At 41.3% G+C, this 25,585-nt stretch overlaps 1 protein-coding gene across 5 annotated transcripts in view; it reads left to right on the top strand.

Annotated features, from left to right (window-relative positions):
• The window catches only part of LOC309717018 (PC3-like endoprotease variant B), a 232,501-nt gene that overhangs the window by 171,045 nt on the left and 35,871 nt on the right, over nucleotides 1-25,585 (top strand). For all 5 annotated transcript variants that reach the window (XM_082551216.1, XM_082551213.1, XM_082551215.1 and 2 more), the window contains one exon: nucleotides 5,804-5,917. In XM_082551216.1, coding sequence (XP_082407342.1) covers nucleotides 5,804-5,917 — 114 coding nt within the window. The remainder of the gene's footprint in view (nucleotides 1-5,803; nucleotides 5,918-25,585) is intronic.

Below are 25,585 nucleotides of genomic sequence, written 5' to 3'. Positions count from 1 at the left end.
GCAAAGCTGCTCCAACAGCTTCCAGTTCATGGCAGGCTTGAGCGTCGGTGGTTCCAAAGTCATTCCTTAACATCCTAATTCATTTCCTCTCATCAAAGGGTGACAGTTTAGGTCTTCTTCTAGATCCTCTTTGGGGAAAAGTGGTAACAAATCAGAATAATTTCTACTTGTTTGATATTGGAATTAGCCGTTGTTTAGAAATGGCTCCATAAGACCACTCCATCTATAATTCTCCTTGTGTGTTTGGATATATTTGACTATGTATGCATAAATTTGACCCTGCTTGGATTCAAGAAGATCCCAAATGATTTTCCAACCCAGTTATTAATTTTTAAATCCATAAAGATTTGTACTGTACAGTAATTCTATCTTTGAAAAAAGAACAGTTAGAAAAGTAATAAAGGCCCAAATTTACCATGACATTCATGTTTATGATAAGGGTGAGGAGTATAAAAAACATCATTACAAGTTACAATGTGTTAAGCTAAATTTGTAAAATTGTGTAAATCATAACCCAGATGGGAGTTGTAAAAATATTATTGATTGATCATGCAAAAAAAATATATAGTCAAATCAACAAGACTTTCCTTTATATTGTGGGAACATGAAAGTGACAGATTTTTGGAAAACTGACAGTAAAATAATGGCTCTATTTATCTTTTCTTCTCTCTTTCCAGCTTACAGCATTTGAAAGTATGGTTAAAAGAATTACATAGCTTGTGCTCCCTACAGTATTTCATTTTCAATGCTTGTTTACTGGAAGAAAAAAAAATAGTGGAGAGTAATGCTTCTAAATGATCGAGAGCTGACATTGTTTTCCTCTGGGTCTTGCTCTCTCTTGCTTTCTTCACCCCTCCATCTTTCTGTCTCCTCGATTGCCCATATTTGCCGTTCTCTCTCCGGGCTGGACACTTTGTCCTCACGCTCCCTGTCTCCTTCTCCTCATGCCAGTCCTTCTCCTCCTCCTCCTCCTCTCTGCCTGGGCCCAGTGTGAGTGATAAATTATTCGTGGGCATGCTCGGAGGGCCCAGGGCTTCTCATTCCTGCACACAGAGGACTAGCATTGATCCAGCCTGTGGTTCAACTTAATTGGAAACCCAGTTATACCAGCTACAGACACACTTGCGCACAAAAACACAGCGCGCACACGCATGAACATGCACTCCCAGACACTCCACGTACAGTAAAGCCACATTCAGACACACATATGGACTGTTGTATGGTAGAGTATTACACCTGTGTGTAGATGCATGTTTGTTATACATGTTTAGTGTCAATGTTATTACACAAAACACACAAATGTGTCTCGTTTCTTCCCTTAATGCTTTGAAATGCGGCACAATTAACATTTTTAACTGTTTCACATCAGCTGTGTTTTACAGCAAAAATACTAAAAAACTCAAAATTTCATACAAGTGCGTATTGTATCTAAAATACAAGAATAAGTAGATAAGCATACACACAGACACACGCACAAGCACACACTTTTTATAGCCACTAAGCCTGCATTCTAAGCAGCACTAAAGAGGAGTAACAGTCCACAGTGGAGCAATATGGAGGCCCAGGTTTATCGATTGGACTGAGACACTGACTATCATACAGCTAATAGATTACATCAGACACATCGAAGCGGCCCAGTCAATGAGGCCTGATCCTATTAACTGGGGATTTGTAAACAGTTGTGTGCTCACTGTGATGGCTGCTGTGCTGCTTTGTGAGCCTTGGCGAGGAGATGACGGCTGTTAGGGTTTGAGGGGCTGCTCGTATACAGCCGAACTCTGCCCCAGCAGACCAGCGATCACTCGGCTCCTCTATTCCGAATGTCGCAGTTTAGCTCACAGAAGACGACGCTGTCAGCAATTATAATTTCACACTAGTGAAAACAGCTTCGACAGAGTAAGATAATCCATGACAGGAAACACGTATTTTCTTAGTTTGTTGTGTACGAGTTGTCATATGTTTGTCCTATGTGCAGCAGAAGTAATCCCAGCATTCTTTTCGAAACATTTCAGCTTAAAGGCTTAAAGTCAGAGCGGCATTTAAAAAGAAAAAAAAAGTTGGGATTAGTTCATTTCAGTAGAATCAGGTAAGTGCTGGTGTTGTGTGCATGCAGTCATTGTGACGGAGTTAAAGTTACAAATACAATCTTTAGGAAAGTATGTTAACTGGAGAGCTTTGGTATCTGCCTAGCAAACAACAGTCAATCAGTTCTCAGTCCCAAATCAGGACACTCTGTTGCTTGGTCAGGGTCAGCATCATGTTCTAACACAGCTGGTGTTTCCGAAGTGTAATATAAACTCTATAGTCAGACAGAGTTCAATAGGAGTCCCTCTATATCTGAAATGGACACCATGAGGCTCCAAGGAAAAAGTGCCCTGCTGGTGTTTTTACTGATGTGGAACATTTAACTGTGACAACAAAACTTGCAGATTGGAGATGTTTTCTTATAATAAGCAGTTAATGCTGTGAAAGAGAGCTTTGTTTTTTAAACTTAATAATGAAATGTGGTATCTTCACTCCCCAAATAGTGACTGAAAATTCAAGTTATAAACAAAAGTAAAATTTCAGTTTATAATCATGTCCCAGACAGGACGCCCGTCTTCTGGCTGATTTTCATGTAATCACCTGCTTTCTGTATGGTAAAATGGTAAACAGTGCCGTGCATGCTGGAAATAATGATAAAGGTACATCAAAAAGAATGGGATGCTATCATGGTACCTGTTGCATTAAAGTATGACCAGAAAGGCTTCTAGGCAGGAACAGTATGTGATGAGTCCAGAGATGAAACAGCATATTGCTGCTACCTTGACAGCTATTGTATTTCACCACCTAGTCCTTCACTATAAACATCTACTGCAGCCTGTTTTGCAAGCTAGCACGAGTAACGGTTTTATCTGTGCTTTTTTGATTTCGTATATGACATTTGTAGATAATAGCTGATCGCATTTCTGGTGGGGATGCACCAAAATGTACATTGGTAATAGCGCTGTTAAATGGCATCAAACCAGATATGACATTTACTCACTGCAGTAGCAGTCAGTCTGCAGTTAAATGCTTTTCTAAGCGCACTAAAAATACAAAATAGTAACAGCTTCAAAAAGAATCCCCCTTAGACTTTACCATGTTGCTGCTACTTGATGCATTTCAACTTTAGACAATGTTTTCCCACAAATGTTTTTGGTTAAACTCTACGTGTGAGACTGGCTGCATCCATCCATCCCTTTTCTCCCACTTATTCAGTTCAGTGTCACGAGGAGGCTGGAGCTGCTATAGGGTGATAGGGGACAACTTAGACAGGTTGCCAACACAGAGAGGCACCAATAATCACATTCACACCTATGGCCCGTTTAGAATCACCAGTTGAACCTAACACCACTAACTGTGGACTGTGGGATTAAGCCAGAGTACCCAGGAAGAATCTACACAGACTCTGGGAAAAAATGCAAACTCTACACATAAAGGCTGTGGATGGTGGATTTGAACCCAGGACCTTTTGCTAGGCAACAGTGCTACCCACTACTCCACTGTTCCACCATACAATAGGTGGTCAAAAATATAAATACATCTAGGATGTCATAAATAATTAGTGGATTTACTAGAGATGTTGGCAAAACTTAGTTTAGAAACCATAATTAACTTGTATTGTTCTACTTTAATAGTGCTTTGAACTTGTGGCAACTAAACTAAAAGCAGTGGAAAGAAAGAAACGCACATCTAGCATTCCTACAAAGAGCTCCTGCAGCGAAAAAAACCCAGCCACCTCTGTCTGAAATAAACCTCACAAGTTAACAGCTCAGTTCATCTTAAGTCCATTACAGCATAAGCAATAGTTCTGTTTAACCAGCACTATGGCGGATACTGGTCGTGGGGTTTTCATATTAATTTCGTGGCCTAAACCTATTCACACGTCCCTTCAGGGGCTGTGCTGCAAAGAGGAGTGAAAACACTGCGAAAGAGAGAGAGAGCGGGAGAGAAAGAGAGGGAGATAGCAGCACTGCGCTCTCAGCCAACAGTGTGTTTTTAAGAGCAAAACGACTTTTCCAAAATAAATAGATCTGTGTCGCTGACTGCTAGGAGAGAGAAAAGCCCTCGGTTCAATAATTAATTCCCGAGTCGAGAGTTTTGGAGAGCCGCTGATTGGGCTGATTTTTTCTTTTTTTTATTCTGTTATGATACAAAGGAGGCCGTTTGAAGTAATTTGTCCCAGAGAGAGCAGCTTGGAATACCATACATGCTTTGATTTAGCAAAGCAAATTTAATTTTGTTTGCTTTATGCAAACCAGCCGGGGCCGCGGGGCTTTCTCTGATTCCACCAGAGGGGTGATGGTGGTGGTGGTGGTGCTGATGATAGAGGTGGGGGAGTGCACACATCGGAATCACGCTGCTGCCGCTAATATATAATACAGACCGCACACTCGCGCACAGACACACACGCATGCACGCGGTGAGCAGCAACAGTTCAAAAGTACAAAGCTTACACACCACCCCACGCACACACGTGCACAGTCCAATCCCTTTGAAATCAAAGCTTAAAATAATTGTTTGTGCGTTGTGTTTTGTTTCATTCTATCCGTCTATTATTAGTGTTACTGGTATTATTCCTATCATGTTGTTTTAGCTGCTTGTTCGTGCTGCTTGCCAGGGTTTTGTTTTATGCTGCTAATGAAAGCTTCTCTCTCCGCTTTTGTTCTGCTTTATTTTTTTCAAATACGTGAATGGAATACATCTGTTTACATCTGCGCCTGATATTTCCCAAGATGTCTAACACCCAGCCGCACAATAATGAAGAGGCTACTTGTGGGTTTCTTCCCCCTTTTACTTTCCAAAGGCCTTTTTTTTTTTTTTTTAAATCTCCACGTCTTAGTGCAGATTTCGCCGTTGACTGAGACGTTACACCTTAGCGCGGAGCCGGATGCATGCATGATGTGTTGCAGTTTTATCATTAATGATGGGAGAAATTAGCTGTGTAGTATACCTTTAATTACCTTCCTTCTATCCTTCTGTACTGGAGAAATGAGTGCCTGTGTACAGATGTTGAGGCACACAGCAGAAGCGTTTCTCCTCAGGAACAGGAAAAAAAAAGAAAAGGTGTTCAGAATGGGTAGCCAAGCGGTTTTCTTATGCTCCATTCAAGTCATTTTCTTAGGGAACAATAATGAGTGGATAAAGCAGAAAAACCCAATTTCCTTTATGCTTTTTATATCCTGAAAAAGCCCTCATTGACGACCCTTTGGTCTTTTGTTATAGAAAACTGAGCTAATATCCTCCAGCTCTCTGCACAGTTTAAAGGTCTTAATTGGATTCCATTAGTATATTGCTTGACATGACACTTGAGTCCGCTCCATTAGAATTCCCCTGCCCGGGATTAAAAAGAAGATTTTTTCTACATTCGACTCTCTTGGCTCTTTTGTTAAAGTCTCATATATTCTTTGTTGGATTCACAGTTTTTAGTGACACCATTATTAAAAATGTAAGCTTGACTTTAAGTAGGTGCTTTTATGTCTAGAGGACCTGCTATTAAAGGTATGGCAGCGTCTCATCGCGGCAGTTTATGTATCAATAAACCTTTGCATTAATACAGTGCAAGCTTTACATGTGGGCCTGATAAAGTGTGTTGTACACCCCATAAAACCGTCCTCCAGCTTTTTTCTGCACAAGACTGGAGCGCTGAGCTCCCTGCAGGTCTCTTTTCAGAGTATCACGCAGAGTTGAAGTGTTTCCTCTGTGGTTTCAGTCGGTGTAGAACACAGGCCGAAAGGAAAGATGCGTTTCATGATATTCTGTTTTATGTCTCTTGCCCTAGTCCTGAGCTGACGTGGAGGGATGTTCAGCATCTGATCGCCAAGACAGCAAAGATCCCCGACCCTAAAGAGCCTGGCTGGAACATCAATGCAGCAGGATACCATGTTCACCATAGGTACCGTAAAACATGCATGCAACACAAACATGTGGCGTTACCACTGGGATTAGTCCCAGCAGTCTGCCAGCATCTCGCCTACTTAGCTTACTTGTAAACTAAGGTTGTGCAGACAGCACAGACTTTATAAAATCATTTCTCCAGTCCAAGAAAAATTGCAAAAATATAACCCCCATGGGCGTCGTAAGGACCTTGAAATATTTGGTGGTGGGTGGGGATGGCTCTGCCCAGCCCTGAAATTTTTTAGATTTTCACCCAATAAATTTTTGAGCGTATATATGAGTACAATGAATGTAGTAAAGGTTCCTAAGATGGTTCCCTAGCATAAAGTGTAAAAAACAAAACAAGTGCAGTCTAACTTCCCTTTCATCTTCATTGTCATGTTTATTTCCAACAGTAAGAGGAGAACAGAAGAATTATAGCCGTGATGTAAATAAAGCAGTCATAGGCTTGACTGTACGTTGCCAATACTTCAAAATAAAATCGACCAATCCGGATCTCCCGAGCTTCTGTTTCTCTTGTGCGACAACGGCCCTGTTTGAGCTGTGACGAAAATGAACTGTGACAAACTGCGTTAACTCTGTGTGTTATCTATCTGATACCCTCCTCTTCTTCACCTCTCCAGGAGCTCTTTTTGGTGTCTCATCTCTCTGTGACACTCCTTATCTGCTCTGCTGTCTCCTCCTCTTCTCTTCGCCTCCTGATTAGATTATAAAATGTTTCTTAGTCAGTTTATTTTATATGTAGATAGACAAAAGGCAAATGTTGTCTTTTTCTTCTGTATAATCATATGGAAAAGGTTTCCCTTCATGATGTTTATATAATACAAAACCACTTCAGAACCTCTGAGCTCGATTGGCTAGCACAAGTGCTCTCTTGTTCATGAACCTCAGCTTGTAGATGACTCATCTGCTGCAACAGCAACAGGAGACAACGCCTCCCTCACCTCCTCTGACCTCACTTGCACCTCATTGCCTTATACCTCCTTTTTATGTTTTTTATTTTTAAAAAAGGGTTATTATAACTGTTGACATCAGCTGCCAACAATGACTCACTCAGCTCTCTCACTGTTTTCAGGTTGTTTGTCCCTTTCTCGTGAACACAATATCTCGAATTTAGCATCAACAATAATTTGTATTCAATGATTAACTAATTACATTCTGCTTGCCAGCATCACTATAAATATTTCTGGCAATAGCCCATAATTACCGAACTTCAAATAAATATCCAATAGGAAAAACAGATGACATCATATATCCACTGAATGATTTAAATAGTTTTGTGCATCTCCTGTGGCAGATGAATTGTACAGTCGCTTTATCTGTAAATATTCTCACTCTCCAATATTTGCCTATGTAACAAATATTTTATTTAACTAAAATGTGAAAAGTCATCTGGCCAAATAATTTCATTAAATTCATTTCAAATCAATTCAGTTCTGTTTATATAGCACCAAATCCCAGTAACAGTTGCCTCAAGGCACTTTACATTGTAAGATGAAAACCTACAGTAATACAGAGAAACCCCAAACAATCAGAAGGGCCCCTTTGAATAAGCACTTGGTGAAAGCAGGAAGGAAAATCTGCCTTTTAACAGGAAGAAACCTCAGGGAGGTTTTCAATTTGATACCATAAGTGCATCTCCTAAAAATGACCTTGACCTCAAGGTTAGAGGTCAAGTTTTCTGAAAATCTTCTGAACATGATAACTCCAAAGAGATGTCATCTGGGCTCTCCAAATTTATACCATTCGTACATCTACTAGGAGACTGAGGGGTAGCACTGGCAGTATCAGTATTTTGGAATTTGTAGTGTGAACGATTAGTGACGTAGTTTCAGTTACTAAAAGTTGATATCAAATTACTGCGGGCAACGTTGTATAATGAGAAGTTGTAGCTGCTGTCAAAGGTACTAAAAACGTCACAATTTCGACTTAAAAGTTTGTGCTGCTGTTGTGTAACAGTCATATTTGAAACTTGCTGACCTTTTTCTGCATATTTGTGAATTCAGAAATTCAGCAGTATTCCTTCATTTCTAAATACTTGTTTTTACTGCTGAAAAGCAAAGTAGTTCAAAATCATTATCTCCTACTGCCTGGGATTGAATAATTTTAATTAATTACAGTTATTACTGGTGACTTTTTGCCTCAATTGTAAATAACAGATAAAAAATGCAGATGAACCATCAGCTGCTGCTTTGTAGGATATATGTTGCTTGTGCCGATAATAAAGATAATCTTTCAATTACGTTACACCTGTGCTGTATGCTTCATGGCATCTTGTAGGCGTAAAATATAATACAGCAAGATAAAATATTTAGAGCATAAAGGAAGTTTTACGGGCAGATTTATAAAAAGTAGGATTCCATTAATTATACCTATGAACTATAATTTTTTCTTAACCACTGAAAACATCACTAAAACTTTGAAACTGCTATATTTAGAAGGGCACATCCTGCAAATTTGTCAGTCTCTATTTAGTCTGGGGCGTTATAGATACTTATGTTGGCCACTGAATCTATTGAGCTATATTAGAGAAATGAATTAATCTATTAAGTGGTTAGGCTCCGATGACCCATCGTGGCAGAACAGAACCCCAATGGTGATAGGGTTTAGGAAATGACTCCCCTGAAAGCTAGATGTTGGTGGTGGTGGCGGCTTGGATGGAGCTTTGAGATACTCGAGTAAGGCAGAAATGAGGAGGAGGTGGGTTGCACAGGTGATATTCTGAAAGGGAGAATGTTGGAAGAGCGCTGAGATTTAAAGCACATAGAGTGGAGGCTCATTGGCTCAATGAAGGTGGGCAAGAAGATGATTGGACTAGTGTAATGATGTCAGCATTGAGTTTGATAGTGTGGGAATGTGGAGGTGATGCAAAGAACAGTCTAACAGCTGAACATCTGGGAAAGCAGTCAGGTGAGTGATTACAGATCTTCTTTTAAGCTCCTTTTGATTCATTGAGTATTGATAGTCTTGTCAATAGTTTTACTAGCATGTCTTTTATGTTTGTGCTCTTTGGGGAATATACTTAACCAACCACTGGGGATTTTTTTTTTTTTGTACTGCAACAGCACAAGTGACCTCTTGGAAACACTGACAAGAAGGTTGAGTAGCAGCATCATGTCCAGCTTGTCAAGCTGGGCAAAAGATCCACACCAAAGGGGGAAAACAAACCTGATTTAAACCGATTAAACACCACTGGTGTAAAAACATCTCAACCTATTCTGAACCAAAGTAGTCACCCCTATGCAGTCCCCTGTTGGCTTCACTTGCAATGCCCGGGAGCAGTGTCCATCTTTTATGTACAGTTTATATCTGAGAGTTAACCTCTAGCAGTGACCTGATGTGTGACACTGCAAACAAGGCAGGCTGAAGCCTTCACTGTGGACTGGGAGCAATAACCACATATAGCCTCTGGCTTGATAAAAAAATATAAGTAAGAGAAAATCTCCAAACACATTAACACATATTAACATTTTATCTGTTTAACCTTAGTACTCAGGTGTTAACATAACAACCAGACTTCTACTACCTATCCACTGATGCTGTTTCCACATGCGCGCACACACACACATACACACCACTTTTGTCTGTGCTCACACCTCCACACTCTCCTCATATATAAAGTGCTTCAACCACAAAAAGCAGCAGTCTGTTTTATGACAGTTGAGACAGGTGATCTTGTCCGGGGAGGAGTGTCATTGTAATCCTCTAATGTTATTATCACACCCACAGCGTGTCTGAGTGTCCGTACCTGCAGTGATTTACAGACACAGGCTGGAGGGACTGGAGCTTCTCTCTCTCTCTCTCAGTGTAGAACCAGAGCGAGCGAGCGAGAGAGAAACCCATGCTCTTCTAGACATCCCATAAACGGTTTTACAATGCTTTCACAGTGTCTGCCAGGCGATGACATACCGGTAATCAGTCATAGTGTTAGTGATGCTTTTCCCTCCTCACCGTCTCACTCACCTTAAACTTGCTTCTCTTCATCTTTGCTGTAACTAACACTCCTCGCCTCTCTTTGTAGTTTTTTTTTCCTCAACATTCCTCTCCTCTCCTTTTCCCTTTTTGCTCGCTGTTATTCTCGCTCACTCCTTTCTTATTTCTCTCTTCCATCCCCTCTTTCGCAGCATGCCATGTCATAAAATAGATTGTAATTACTGTGTTGCTGTGAGAAGAATGGATTAATTAAAATATAATGATGCCAATCACACCAGCGGGCAGCTGTTGAAATCTGCCCATTTAGGGGCTATGGCAGAGGACTTGTAATGCCCTGATCATACTGCAGCGGCCACACTAATTATAAAGAATGGTTTATTACATGCGTCAGGACGGGTGGACCAGGCAGTGCCACAAGCACAGGGTCACTTACCATCAATAAGGTTGTTGCAATACATTAAAGATTAGATGTGATATCTGTAACGAGAGGATCCAGGTTTAAGAAAATTAAAGACAGTCCTGAAGCGCGTCGCTGTATGAGGTTAGACAAGAGATGCTTTCATTAGTACTTGAGGTCCTGAGAAGAAGATGGCTTAAATAAAATCAAGAAGAAAATGATAAAGAGCAGAGTGTGTTTTCGTTATTAATAATATTATTACCATAAAATAGTCCAACTGTACAGAATTATGTTTCTAAAAGTAGACTTTGGACAGACATAAAGTAGATCTGTTATACTAATTTCAACTTTAAATCTTTTTGGACTCAACTAGTGGAACTTGCATGATTCTTAGTGTAAATAATCCTTATTTATTCTTATGTATAATCTTTGTACTCGTCCTTGTTTCGTTTAGTTCATCCACTGTCTGAAACAAGCTTTGTCTCATTGGCTCACCTTCATAAATAGCAGGTCTGAAGAGCAGTTGTATGTATAAGGAGACCAAATTAAGGGTATCTGCTGTCACTGACACCATAGAGTGTAGAAAAAACTGTCTGAAACTGAGTGTTTAGAGCAATCTGAAGCCAGAGCTTATGGTTCACAGGGACTACATTCGAATCTGCTGGCCCAATTATTTAAAGCTTTGATCATATTTACAATGACCAGCCCCTAGACATGCATAGGACAGACATAAGAAAAAAGTATAGGGCCACTTTAGGAGTAAGCAACAATACTATGTTGTAGAAATTCAATTCACTGTTAGTTATATGGCACCAACTCAAAAAACAGTAGCCCCAAGGCACTTGATATTAAGATAAAGGTAAGGTAAGACCTTACCTTAAGGTATTATAAGGTAAGACCCAATCCCAACAGTTACACAGCTCCCTTTAGCAGAAGTGTCACTGAGTGGAAGGCTTTGGAACATGTGAAAAGGGCATAGATTTGGGAAAACTGTTTTCTTAAGTTTTCCTCCATGGCCATTCACACTACAACAAAATAACTAAGTAATAGATAAATAACTGTAATCTACTAATAGAAATTACATTTTTTTACACATCGCTTCCTTATAATTTAGTCCCAAAATGTTGTCCTGGCAAAAAATGAGTACTTAGCGACAGCGGGAAGGAAAAACTCACTTTTAACTGGAAGTCAGCAGAACCAGGCTCAGGTAGGGGCAGCCATCTGCCACGGCAAGTTTAGGGTTGAGGGGAAAGAGAAACTGAAACTGCACAGTATTCATGCAGATCCGCGTCTTTCAGCTGATGCCTGTTCCTCTAAAATCAAGAAATATTTTTCTTATTGTCCAAAAGTTTCATTTTGTTACCGAAATCAGCATGTTAGTCCTCTAAATAATGACTGACTTTGTCGTGCTGTCAGCGCCAATCTGTCGCAAACTCGAGTTTCTTGTGAAGATTCAAATAACAGCTTTGAAGTGCAGTTTTTAGCAAACATTAATCAAACAGCATCAATAGTTAGAGGCTGTACAGCAGAGGATTACTGATCCGTCAGAGCGAGACGGTGTTCGCAGGATGGACACAAAACGCAAACAACAGAGCAGAACATTATTTCTTCTTTCAAAAAGTTAGCTTTCGCTTTAATTGAGGAAAATCAGAGTTGCTGGATGTAACCTCTTTAAAAGTTTTGTTGGGAGCATGTGCGGATTGGGGACAGATGGCTGCAGAGAAAGCATCGACTGCATGGCTTTGTTAAAGCTGCAGGAAAAATAGCTTCCTTATAGATGTTGGGTGAGTTGGCATTGATGTGTGTGTGTTGGGGGATTTGGTGGGGCGTTGGGTGGGTGGAATGGGTCGCACGCATCCTAGAGTTCCCATCTGTTTGACCTCCATATAGACTGGGAGCTTTTGTAAAAAGCAACAAAAAAAACAACTCTGATGTTGGGGAGCGACCCACCACCCTCCGCCTCTCCACCCTCTGCTCCCACTGCCATGACGACAATAAACATGTCAGCCGCCACACGCCACAGCAATCTGCAATCAGATTTACTGTGCATGAAATATGGTGGTGCTTTTATTGGTCCAAAGACTTGTCACTCATAATTTATAGGTTGTTGCCGGGCCGGCTGTGATGTCAGCCGGCTCCCAGCACCCTCAGGAGAATCAGAAGAGAGAGTGGGGGGGTGTTGGGGGGAATAGAGATATAAAAGGACAAAAAAAACTGTGTGTATGAGTCTGAGAGGGGAGAGGGAAAGAAAGGTGATGGAAATGGGTGAAAAGACGAAAAAGGAATAACACGCATCCATCCTGTCTCTCTCCGTGCTGAGTTTATCAGACTGAGGGAGTGAATTTGTCAGGGTTTTTTTCTAGGAACTCTACAAATGGATCTCCCTCTTCTCTCCTTTCCTTTCCTCTCCTCTGGCGTTGCTCTGTAGTCTTTGAACATTGACACCTATTGATCACATGGTCTGCGAAGGGAAGAAAAAAAACACAGCAACAAATCTGCGTTTCACATCTCCACTCGAAGCCTCTCTAACCTAGAAATAGAAGGAGGAGAGTCTGCAGCAGAGGGATGACGTACGGAGAACAAGCAGAGCGTCCAGACGGGCTTAATTTCATTTAATCTCTTCTGATAGCATAGGTGAAACTACAGTAATTATCCTGTGGGAGATTGAGATAGAAAATAACAGTGGTGGAATAGATCAAAGAAACGCTGCCCCAGTTGCAAAAAAACCCAAAGTGAATATCAAGGAGAATGCATGAGTGGTGAAATGGTGTCTTTAAAAAAAACGAGGGAAAAAACTGTGGCATTAAAAAATGAGATAAGATTCAATCCCTCTTTTGAAAAATGATACTCTGTTCATGGAGAACTATTAGAATGTTTACATTTGCGGCATTTTGTTCCATATCAAAATAATTAATTGCCTCCATTTTCAAATTAAAAGTACATTACAACACAATTAAGGATGCAAATGAGTCTGGGCCTGTCGCGAGGAGCCAGAAAAAGTGAAAGAGTGACTGCGTTGATGTATGAGGCCTCGCGTGCCTTTTTGTGTATTAGGTGTGTCGCAATGGATCATTGTGCAGGGCTGTGTGTGTTTGCGTAATCAAATACAGAAAGAATGTGTCGTTATTGACGAGGAAGACTCAGTGTTGAAATTCCATCAGCCCGGGGACATAAATCAGAGCTCTGCAGTAATAAACAACAGAGTAATTAGGTCACTCTTCCCTCAGCAACTGGAAGAGCTATTCTTTTTGTTTTTAAGGCCTCTGCCGTGGTTTTGAAAATCACCCGACATGAACAGTACGCACACTTTTACATGCATACACATACATATTTCTCTGTCTGTCCTCCCTTCTAAAGGCTCTGACCTCCAACGAGCCTGTTTCATGAAAGATTTCTACATCGTGGTCGGATCCAGGAACAGTAAAACATAATTTTGTCATAACCTTCCCTCTTCGGAGGGAAAACAGATATAAAAGTATATAGCCTGTGGTTTACTGCAAGTCCCCCTCACCCAACCTGGCTGCACGCAGGGGTTGATGGATGCTGGGCGTCGGCCGCCTTTTAATTGCTCGTAAATTTTTGATCCAGGGGAAAAAACGCGACATTCTCCTTGTCCCCCGGCGACATGGGTGACAGAGCTGCTCAGGAGGGAATAAAAGAACCTCGGCGAGCAACAGCGGGAGGATGGGAGGTAGAGGAAAAGGATACACACAGGCACAATGACACAGTTTCAGATATAAAGACACGCAGGTGCAGGAAGCATACTAAGTAGAAGGCCTTGTGAGCACACGAAGGACCTTTAAAAGCTATCGCTATGATGAATTTTTATACGGTAAAATCTTTTATACTGTCCACATCGACAAAAAGCAGTAACAGTTGTTTTCTGTTTATAAATGATGATGATACCAAATGCCATCCCTGGCTTCTAGAAATGATGTCTGTAGATATTTTTGATTAACATATCAAGTCATAAAGTCCCCACTGTCTAAAATATCCTGGTAGAATTCAGTAAACAAATGGACAACCACAGGTTTTGTGTAAATTCTTGTAAGCACACTGACAAGAAGAGAGCCAGTGAAAACTTGTAACTGCTGTGGTGTTAAATCATTTTGAGTGCAGATTTCAAAGGTGATCGCAGTATTGTAACACAAATGGGGTGAAGCCTGCAAGCTTAAAAGACAACTTGAGCTGTGCTGCATCATACACATGTAACATGCCTCATCCCCACCACGTGATAGACCAAACACACGCTCACAATTAAGTTGCAATTTCTTTTTTTTACCTCTGCTGTGTTTGTGTAAATAACACTTACATAGATAGCATTTTAATTTTTAAATAACAGGAAGTTTTATCAAAGAAAAACACTTGTTAGTCTTGTTCCATTACCTCTGTGGGAAAACATGACAGAAATTGTCCACGTCGAGCACTCACTGCGTCTTGTGGATCTATGAAAGGAAACAGGGCAAAGAACTGAGGTGTAGTAGCCTGCACAATGCACACGCAGATCTTTTTTCTTCTTTTACTGTGGAAGTGTCCTTTAAGCGCCTGCACGACGCTCACAGTAATGAAGACGAAATTGAAAAATGGGCTTTAAAATCCATTTCTGCAGACTTGCGACTGTTGCCAAGCCTAACAGATGCTCATCTGATCGATTTCCTACCCCGTTTGTCTTCTTCCCGAGATGAAAGTATAAGAAGATAAATACAGGTTTATCCCACCATTTGCTTGTTCATTGCGGTAAGGTCCGACAACCTGCCGGGGATTTTGATTATTTCCTTCTTCCATGTCAAACTCAGCCTAGCATCAGATCCTATCACAATTTTTTTTCCATTTTTTTCTATCCTCTTTCCTTCCCTCCTCCTCACCCCTGCTGTTCATGTTGTTCCAGTCTCATTTGGTGGTTCTCAGCTCACCAGGTTTGGCCTGTTGTGATCTCTTCCCTCTCTCCATCGATTTTGCCTCCTCTACCTACACCGCCACTCCCCCGGGGCTGGCCAAATCAAGACACACGGTGATAATCCAGAGGTCACAATCTGGACCCGAGTTCAGAGGTTGAAGGGTGCTGGTCAGGAGCCTGCTGAGCTCTGTGTGCGTGTGTGTGCATGTGTGTGTGTGTGTGTGTGTGTCTGATAGTAGGGATGAGAATGGCGATTAAGCTTCTAATCAGAATTATACTCAGACATATATAGATTGACATAAAAACCTGCAACATATTTGTTATCAAATATAATTTAACATTTTATTTAAATTCTGTTTCTTGATGATTTAAGTGAACTAAGATGTTACTTTGTCACCCTTAAAAACAGTGACAGTATCCACTGTTGTGCTATAAATACAGTGGTTTGGTTGGTTTGAATGTGCATTCTGAGCAACTCAATTTTTTTTAATAGAAAATGGAATTATGGCTGAGGTTCCAGAGTTTTCGTTTCTCCTTTATGATCGCTAAATTACAAGGTCTGATGACATAATTTGACTATTAATAGATGTCCTCATAGAAACATACAGAATCTGTAGGTAAGGGACGAGACTTTTGGTACAAGAAGAATTCAGGTTTCTGTTAGTAGTCCACTCGTAATCTAAACACGCTCACGTCATTAGCCATTCCAAACCCTTCTTCTTCTTCTCAAACACTGTGGCATGACTGACAGTTTAAAACACTCCAAATTCTTTTATCTTAAATGAAACGTTCAGTTTTCTCCAAAATGTTACAATAAAGTATAACATCCAGACAATCATGAAAAGGAGTATTTACAAAGTTGAACAGAGTTAGTTAACAGTTAGCTCGCTAGTTTGTTTGTCACAATAAAATTTTGAAGCCACCGTCTTTTCTCTGGTGACAGTTTTGCTTTTAATTAACATTTTCAAAATGTGTATTTGTAGAAAAAAAAAATTCCAGCAAGTCTTGGTCCTGATATACACCGGCTACAACAGCCAGAGTTTTGCCCATTGTCATCAAACATAGCCAGTGGGTTGCCAGATTTCATGGTAGTGATAAATAGACTTTTTCAGCATCTGGCTCTCCTCCCACTCCATGCACAGAGGGGTTTTTTTGTTTTTGTTACAGATACCTTGCTCATTTAATTAAGATTATAATATTTTCATATCCTCCTATTATAAATACAACCGGTCATTTTAAAAGCTATATTTAGTAGAGTGATGTAATTTTTACTGACCGTACAGATATAGCTTTTGAACTGCTTTGCAACATCTTCTTTTCAAGTATGTAGTATATGAACACCACCTCCATTGGTAGACACAGATAGCCACAGGGTCTTCTTAGCGACAAAGCACCTTTTACAAAAACAAAAACTTAATCAGGAGAAAGTCTTATGTATAAAATCATCTCTGGCAAACGAAGAGTGAGAACATCTTAGCAAAAAAGGAAATATGCTGAGAATAAAGAAGAATGTTTAACAAAGATATCGACAATGCATGTCTTTTTGGAGCAAGAAAAGGTTTCATTTTAATAGAATGAAAATAGTTATCCAGATTCTCTGATATCGCTGTTACAGTTTTTCAGAGGCTAACCACCTTAGCTGCAGTCGTGCTGCCGGCTGACCGCCTCGCAGACCCACAGCTCTCTTCCACCGGCCACAAAGGGAAAGAGAGATGGGTGAGCCTGATCAACCCCAGTAGTGTCAACCCAATTACTCATTCTCTTAAAGGGCTATTAAAACATAATTGCCCAGCGATTTACATCCAAGTTAACGTGGCCCCGAGATAATTTATTATTTTCCATAAGCCCTATCTTTTGTGTGCCGACTGAAAGAGTGTGTGGGGGAGAAAGAGAGGGAGACTGTAATTTCCTGAGTCATGAAGAAAGGCATGTTGGCAGCCCAGTGTAATTGTTTAAACCCCACTCTCAGACACCTTCCAGTCACCCCCTTTTAATCCTCGTTATCGCTCTCATTAGCCTGGGGTCAGGGGTCAGCCAGCTCCCTCTAGAAACACAAACACGGCACTGGGAAGAGGAAGTCATGGATGGTGGGCTGGAGGAAGGACTCGGTGAATGGGATGGAGATTTTCACTTCAGTTCTGAGCATATTGTCTTTGCTTTATCCGTCTTTTTATTTGTATATTAGAGTTAATATTGTTTAACATTGTTTTAGGGTGTAAGAGAAATGCAACAGTTATGAAGCAGAGTTTAGATGCTGTACCAAAGCATGTAAATGCCATAGCAATTAGAAATGTAATTGAAATGTATGAAGTTATTAGAGAAGTTAAGCTTTCAGAAGGTCATTTTTGTTTTGTAAAAGCTGCATTTAATCTATATTCATTGCATCAAAATCCATTAATTTTGTGATCCAAACCTGAATGTGATCCAGTCGACTCCATTAGAATCAGGCTCAAGAATGGGAGAATATTATGTGTATTCAAAGTAGGGATTTAATTCCACGCAGACAGACCAACAGATGTTGTTTCCAGCTAGACAGACAGACTAGCTCGACTAGCATTGCAAGCTAACACATTAAGACTTCTGGTCTTGACACAAATATTGGAGACGAAAGACGATGAGTGTATTTACATAACTGTTTTCCCAGAAGCCACGTGCTGTCCTTTCCCCCTCCTACTCTGTTTTTATGACCAGGAGGAGTTATTCTTGTCTCGTAGTTGTAAACATTAGCACACGCTTTGACCATAGACAGTATTTAAGATGGACATAGCTTGGTCTGGAAAGCAAAGCCACTATTGACGTGTCTGGCTGCATTCATTGTAATGGCCCCCAAAGGGGGGCAAGGACCTGCGGTTACAAAAAGTCTTCCTATAAAAGTCTTGTGTAAACAATTACCTGACAAAAAAATTAGTTCGGTTTAGTAAATTCTGGTCATTCAGAAAGCAGCATTATCTGGGTATGCTCAGTCACGATTTGTTAGCCAGTGAGCTTGCTGTTTCCAAGTTACCTCAAGCTACCTACATTTGCAAAACGCCAAGATGGCAACAGCGCAAAACCTCTTCTCGAGAGTTTAGAATCAGACTTGATAAACCTGTGGGTGACATTATGCTAGCTTTGTGCATCTTATATAACTGTCTATGACTTTGATGCAAGGGAGCTGGAGCTCTGACATAATTACCAAAGCCCTTTGTTACTGGCTCAGTGAACCTTATAGGGCTGCCAGACTCTAGTCAGCTGTCACATATGGGAAGCAAAATGCAGCTCTGTTAAATTAAAAGCAAAAATGGTAATTTTCCCTAAACTAACAAAAAGTAGATTTACTTTCCAAATGTGATATAAGAAAATCATGAGAAATGTGTAATTTGCTCTTGGAAGTTAGTTTTTAAAGTGTTTATGAAAGAAAGTAAAAACTACTAGACCAGTGTTAAGACTTTTGTTCTCTTCCGTACTTACACAATCAGATTTTAAAATGCAGAAATTTATCCAGGCATATGTTTTACACAGCAGGAACACTTTTTAATTAGAGTACAGCATCACATCAGTTAAACTTGTGGGACATTGATCTGGTCAGGCATGTACCACAGTGGGTTTAAAACCAGTTTGTTGTTTTGGTGTTAATGAATTTAACAACAGGTGCACTAGATGGGCAACAATGAGAAAACCCCCAAAACAGGAATAGTTTTACATGTTGAGGCCACTCTTACCTTATCTGACTGTTTTTTCACTAGTTTTGCATTTGGCTAGGGCCAGGGTCACTACTGGTACATGGACCCTGCAGAGATTGCACAGTTAGTCGAACTCCTCCAGGATGGCACATCAATACGTAGCAATAAACTAAAGCCCACGTCTACTTTATTAGGCTGTAGTGTAGAGTGACAGAACTGAACACAATGAGTAACCTTTCATTTTCAAGTGCATGCAATTTAAAGTTTCAGAGCTCTAATGTGCAGCTGTCATGTTTGGTAAATGGTAAATGTATTAACAGGTATATTTAGGCCTTTTTTACTGCTTTGTGTGATTCTAATAATCAAATCTGCAGAATAATTTTCTGGAGCATTACTTGTGTTGCATTTTAGTGTTATATTTTTTAGGCTCTTTGTATATCTGTCGCTCAGTCCTCTGATAATGTCCCTGATTGGAGTAGGCGGTGCTCAATTGATCCATTTTGTGCAGAAGTTAAATGACGCATGAAATGTTCCTTTTCTTTCTGTGAATTGGCCCAGAGCCTGAGGCAGAAAGCTTGGTTAACAGAGAAATTTGATAGCCGCCATCTTGAAAACCATTTTAAATTTTGTCAAACCAGCTAATCCAAAGATAGCATGCCGGTTTTGAACTGGAACTTCACTTTGCTGATTGTTTTCTGTGTTGACACCTTGCTTGAGAACTGTGTGACAGCTTCAGTCGGGTGCTTTTAAAAAACATGTTTCTGTTATTTCGTTGGTTTGTGATCACTCGAAGCCAAGCGTCAGGAAGAAGTTGCTACAGTTCTTCTGTCTCTTGTTGTAGCCCAGACTCACTGTGTCTTTTAAAGGTCAGGGCACTGTGGACAGCTTCGTCTTGTTCCTCAGATGTTACTATGTGATGGATGAAGCACCTAAAACGTTTGCATGTACAATAATTCGCCTTCACCTCCTCACATTCTTTCTCCCCCATTGGTTTGAATACATAGTCTCACTCTAGTAATATATTCCCTGTGATAAATGAAGTTCAAGTTATAGTATGTTCTGAAATTAATTCTCAGGCAGCTGCTTAAGGTGTTAGAGAATATAATTTACACCTAGCAGCACAGTGTAACATGCTAATGTCACTCCCTATGCCATACAGTATGACAAGGTTTCAGCTCGATAGGTCATCAAAACATAATCCCACTATTATGCCTTTTGCTTTTACATCAGCTGTAAATTTATTTCCAGCATAGTTCTCAGAAACTGTCTCCCACTGTTGCTGTGATCCTGCTCACCTCCACTGAGCCGTCTGCAGGAATCACAACCTTGTTTCCTCCCCAGTGTCCCTTTCTAATTGAAGCTAATAAAGATCAATTAAAGTCATTAAGGGCTTTTCTTAAACGAGGCCTGGCTACTAAATGCATTAGCAGGCTCTCTGTCTTCCTCACTATATACTACATGTCTCTCTCTTCCCTAATTGTGTATGCACTGAGGTGTGTTAGGATCTGTGGAGGCCGAGGTATTTCCAGGGACACATCATTGAACAGTAATACTAGCTTCTCTAAGAGCTGTCAACCACTGCACCTGAGGAGAGCATTGGGTTTGCATTATTTCTGCCACATAGATAATGCTGAGATTCGGCCTGCTTTATGTAATTATCAGAGTTTTACAGGGAAAGTATCATTTTAATGATTGTGATTGCCCATGGAACTTCATAGTACTCAAGAAATATGTTCCATATATTTTTAATTAACAGTTACTGGTTACCTGTCTGGCAAGTTTTACCATTTACTTTTGATTCCTGTACTCTTCTAATAGCAGTGCTTTATCCAGTGATTGACCCTCTATATCAGGATCCTAAAAAACACAAAACGCTACTTGAATCGTATACAAAAAGAGGCAACAGATGTCTACAAAATTAATGCAGCTCCTCCAGTCAATACAAAAGCCGTAGATAGATCCACAAAGACATGCACATTTCAGCCATTATACCTGCCCCCCCCCCCCCCCCCCTTAAATTCACACGTACATGTGGGTACAGTATGTTTGGTTACACTAAGACACTGAGATTCCTGTGTCTGTAAAGTTCGGGTCAGAGCGATACTGCATTATCCAGCTACTGTAGCGCTCGAGCTCTATTCTTACCACAGATTCAACAGAAAACAAGTGATGTGACAGAGCGATAAGAGAGATGAAGAAGAAGGAGAATTGACCCATTCACAGGACAGCAGGGTGCCTGATGGTGCTACCGTGAGCTGACAGGACTGTCAACACACTTCACACAGAGGACTGTGTGTGTGTGTGTGTGTGCACGTGTGCATCTACATGCACGCGTGAGTGTTTGTATCTGAGAAAATACATGTGAGTTTCCCTGTGTGTGCTTGCATGTCCTCTGCGTGTGAGATTACAGTGTGTATGTAACTGAGAGCGCGTACAGTATGTGTGAGACCGTGCAGATTGTGCTCACATTACTGCAAGTGAGAGAGAGAGCTTATGTATCTGCTAGCATTTTAAGACTAAGCCTTAGCCGATACCGCATCTCGCTTCTGTGCGTGCTCAGTTTGAGGTGTGTGTGCGTGTTTGTGTGTCTTCATGTGCCTGTCCTGCAGCTTGAGTACAGTATAGCAGCCATTCTGGTACAGAGACAAGGCGGAAAGCTCCCGATCACTCAGCCTGGGCTCTGCCTCCCTCTCCATATGGCCACGGAAAGCCTCGGCTGCCTCCCCGGGCCTCTGCCACTGCGAAAAAGCAATTGTGTGTAATGTGTAGGAATTAAGTATCCCATCATTCAGCGCAGACATGCAATTAAAAGAGCTGCAGCCGTCACTCGCAGTAGACATTGTGTGAGTCATGTCACTATAACTCAGCGAGGCTGATGGCTGCCATTTTTTTGTTCTTAAGAGAGAGCGGAGTAAACACAGAGACACACACTTCCTGTCTCTTGTTTGCGGAACACAGATATTTGCATAGATATTCAGAAGCATAAATATTTCTTTTTTTTATGTCTGTCTAATGAAACAAAGTTAAGTAGTTATTGGTTTCCACAATCATTTTTCATGTCCAAACTGGCCTTCATTTCATCTCTTTCTTGAGAAGTCTGTGATCAGATGTATTCTCAGTCACATTTTGGTCGTATAGTTTAAGCAGCACCGTTTCAGTATGAATTCAACTTTTAGCTCCTGTTTTATGTGGGTTAAACAACTGTTTCTGTCACATTTACCTGAACAGCAAAGTGCAGCATTATAAGAATCTTTCAGGATGAGAGTTTATTCATGTTGTTAACCTCTTAAGCCCCAACGCCCCCTGATACAGGAGCAAAAGGCAGGAGATCAGTTAGGCTTGGGGCTTAAGAGGTTAAACAATATGAATTTCTGTGATTGCTGCTTTTTCACTTCACCTACGAGTGTTGCTAGATATAACAGAACTATGAATGCACATTTTGTACAATCTTACTGCTCTTGTCTTATGTGTCAATGTGCGCAAAGCAAGCACATTGCAAAGGCATGGGAGTCAGTGATCTGAGCTGCAGTCAGTAACTCACTTCATCCCCTTAAAGGCTGTGAATGACCTTTGTTTGGCATTAATAATGTTCAGTTGTATCTGTTATTCTTTACAGCCATTTCTTGGAGCACTTTGGGGAAAAATTTGGAAGATTGAGACTGCAGATTTGGTCCCTCGTGTCTAACGCTGCAATCAAATTCTAAAGAGTTCCCTTATGGGAAAAGAAGGAAAAATAGGGATGAGAATGCCATGTTCACGTATAAGATAATGCACTTTGAAAATCCAGTTTGAAAACAAACTTTGAAAATCCATCCACCCATTCTCTTCCTCTTATCCAGTTTAGGGTCGTAGGAGTGCTGAAGTCGATCCCAGCTGCCATACGGTGAAAGGTCACCAGTTCGTTGCAGGGCTAACACAGAAAGACAGACAGCCATTCGCACTCATTCACATCTATGGGTAATTTAGTACCACCAGTTATCCTAGCCCATTAACTGGGGTTGGATTGGGGGTTAGGTCAAACTTTAAAAACATACTTTAAAACATCTTCACAATAACAGGTGATAAACTTCTGACTAGCCGCGTTGGTAAGTTATATATTGCATTTGGGAATATAATGAAAGTGTTGCATTTTCCTATGTGCCCCGCATTGGAAGAGAAAAACACACATTTTAACTTTTATAATTTCACCAAGTAGCTCCACTGAGGTTAAGAGTCATTTTTGTCAAGTGGCCAAAAGAGAAACATTACAGATGCCGTAAAAAACATTTAATGACTGAACCCAAAACAATATACTAAATGAGCTCTTATTTGGACTGCGAAAGACCACATATGTGAAACAGAGTGAGCCTCCAAAGTCAAACTGCACCGCTCCACACTGAGCAGTTTTCCTTCAGCGTTCTAAAAAGCACGTTTTATTGCCACACCTACTCTGTGTACACACTGGTGTAGTGCTTGTCTCTGTAGTATTTCCTCTTGCTTGCTTCTATCTCTTCTGATAGCTCATAGCAGTCTGTTCACAGAGCTAAGCTTGAGTGGGCTACAGTGTAAATATCCCAGACCTATTATTACTCCAGCAAAATGTTCCTAGCCGTTGTCAAGCCACTAAGTACAAAATGGTGAATTGCAGACACGAAGAGAGATAATTGCCACTCACACTGTAAATTTGGCAAGCGTCTTCCCCGCGAGACCCGGATGAAATGGTGCTTCAACCCCCGAAACTGTCATTCTTAATGAAATGGTAATTACAAACCCAGCGGAACAGCTGAGGGGCCTGCCGAGGCCCACGGAGCCCAACTACCAGAATAAACCTGCTACAACAACCTGCAGAGAGGAGGGAGAGAGGCAGGGAGGAAGGAAGGAGGAGGATGCGGGAGGGGGGTGGGAGAGGGGGGGCAGCAAGACTACATAAAGCAGCAGAGACGTTCAGGTAGGCACTACTGTAACACCAGGAATCTGAGATTTATTTCAATTGTGAAATGTAATACACACTCCAGGTTGGAGTGTGCAGTATGCTGGGACCCTCATCAATAATGCCGGCTGTGTGGAAGGCAGGAGGGGAGGTTGGTTAAAAGCGCCCACACAGCCTGGGTAATTGATTGCTTTGTAAGTGAACGTGTCTTTAACCTTTGGGAGGTCAGGCCCAGTCGGACACCATCAGTCCTGCCTGGGGTTGAACCGCTTCCAGCCGTTTGTCTTCCGCTGCTCCCCCGTCTCAGGGCCGATTTGTCAAGCATGAGATGTTTTGGGTGTTTAGATTACAGGCGAGATGGGAAAACAAAGGCAAAATGCCACCCCAAACAAAAGGCCTGAGCCTGGATCTCCCACTGATCTGCAGGCCGGGCAGGAGGCCAGCTACCTGGGGTGCTGAAACTGAAAATGGGGAGGGAGGTGGTGGAGGGGTGGCTTTGCTGAAACAGAGCCACAATGAAGCCCCCTGAAAAACAGCCACTGTGGAGCTTGAAACTGAGCCAGAATGGAGGCTGAACCGGAGCCAACGTGAGAATTGAATGGCAGCCAGGACGGTGACATGAGATAGAGCCGGAATAGCGCCTTGAGACGGAGCCAAAATGGCAGCCAGAAACTCTGGGAAATATGAGGGAGCTCGGGGCAGCTAACTGTTTTCTTCACGGTGATACCCCCTCATCACTGGAGATTTTAAAGTGTCCCTTTGCCACCCTCCCAGGTACTTAGGGCTGTCTGTCTGTCAGGCTGTTAGAGAGTGACTAAAGATGATTTATCTCCTAGATTATCAGGGCCAGTGGCAAAGCCATTGCTCATGTGCTGCCCCACAGGGACATAGCAGAAACAGACAGCACCTTCTCGGACCAACATCCTGACACGTCTCCTTTTCTTATACGAATCTTATTCCAGCTGACCTGCGCTTTTTAGCACTTTTGGCAGGAGAAAGTCAAACTCCTAGCTTGTTAAGCGCGTGTGTGGATTAAGGCTGTGTATTTATTTTCAGCTGTGATATTTTAGCACTGTGAGGTAAAAGCAGCTTATTTTTGCGTGTTTGTGTCAGTGTGTTTTTGTAACATTTGAATAAGTGCACTCGCATGCAAGAGCATGTGTGTGCATGTCTCAAAGCACAAGGAGCTGTGTGTGCCTGCCAGTTCCATCTGCTGTTCTATTACCATAGACGTGATGTACCTGCCACTTCCCTCCTCAGCTGAGGTGTGTGTGTGTGTGTGGTGTGTGCGTTTTATTCTCCCATCCTGTTGTTAGATCTGACAACCACTAACACAGGCTTGTGGTGGAAAAAAAAAAGAGGGGGAAAATACTCTCAAGTTCCAGATCCCACCCTGAGTCTGAGAGACAAACTGTCTATGGTTGTGGAAAAGCTGCGCTCCACTCTTGCCTTCCACTCCTCACCTCAACTCCTCTGCCAAGATTTAAATAACCAAAAATTCTATTTGACGTTGTTTCCCAATCTACTCAATGCAATATGGTGTTCCTGTGCTTCTACAGATGGTATTTACTATCAGAATAACGTGCTTCAACGTTTGCTCCACAGTGACGTTGTTCTTTGTGCTGCGAGCACTGCTTGAGTTTTGACATCTTCAGGCATACTCCTCCCTTCTCCTTGCGCAGTGGAAGCAGGTGAAAATGTGCCAGAGGTCTCTTTACTGTTTCCACAGCTTACATTCAGCACTTGTATCACCAGTTTGTATGGATAGCAGGTCTTTCTGTACCAATTTCATGAAAAAAGAAAAACACCTTTTTTATCTGATTGTTCCAGGAGCTAATTATCCATACACCAGGAACTAAACTCCCTGT

This window comes from Aulonocara stuartgranti (assembly GCF_965226115.1).
Source record: "Aulonocara stuartgranti genome assembly, chromosome: 11".
In the NCBI taxonomy this organism is placed as follows: domain Eukaryota; kingdom Metazoa; phylum Chordata; class Actinopteri; order Cichliformes; family Cichlidae; genus Aulonocara; species Aulonocara stuartgranti.
Note: the sequence above shows the minus strand (reverse complement) of the source record. Positions and strands in the feature narration are given on the sequence as shown.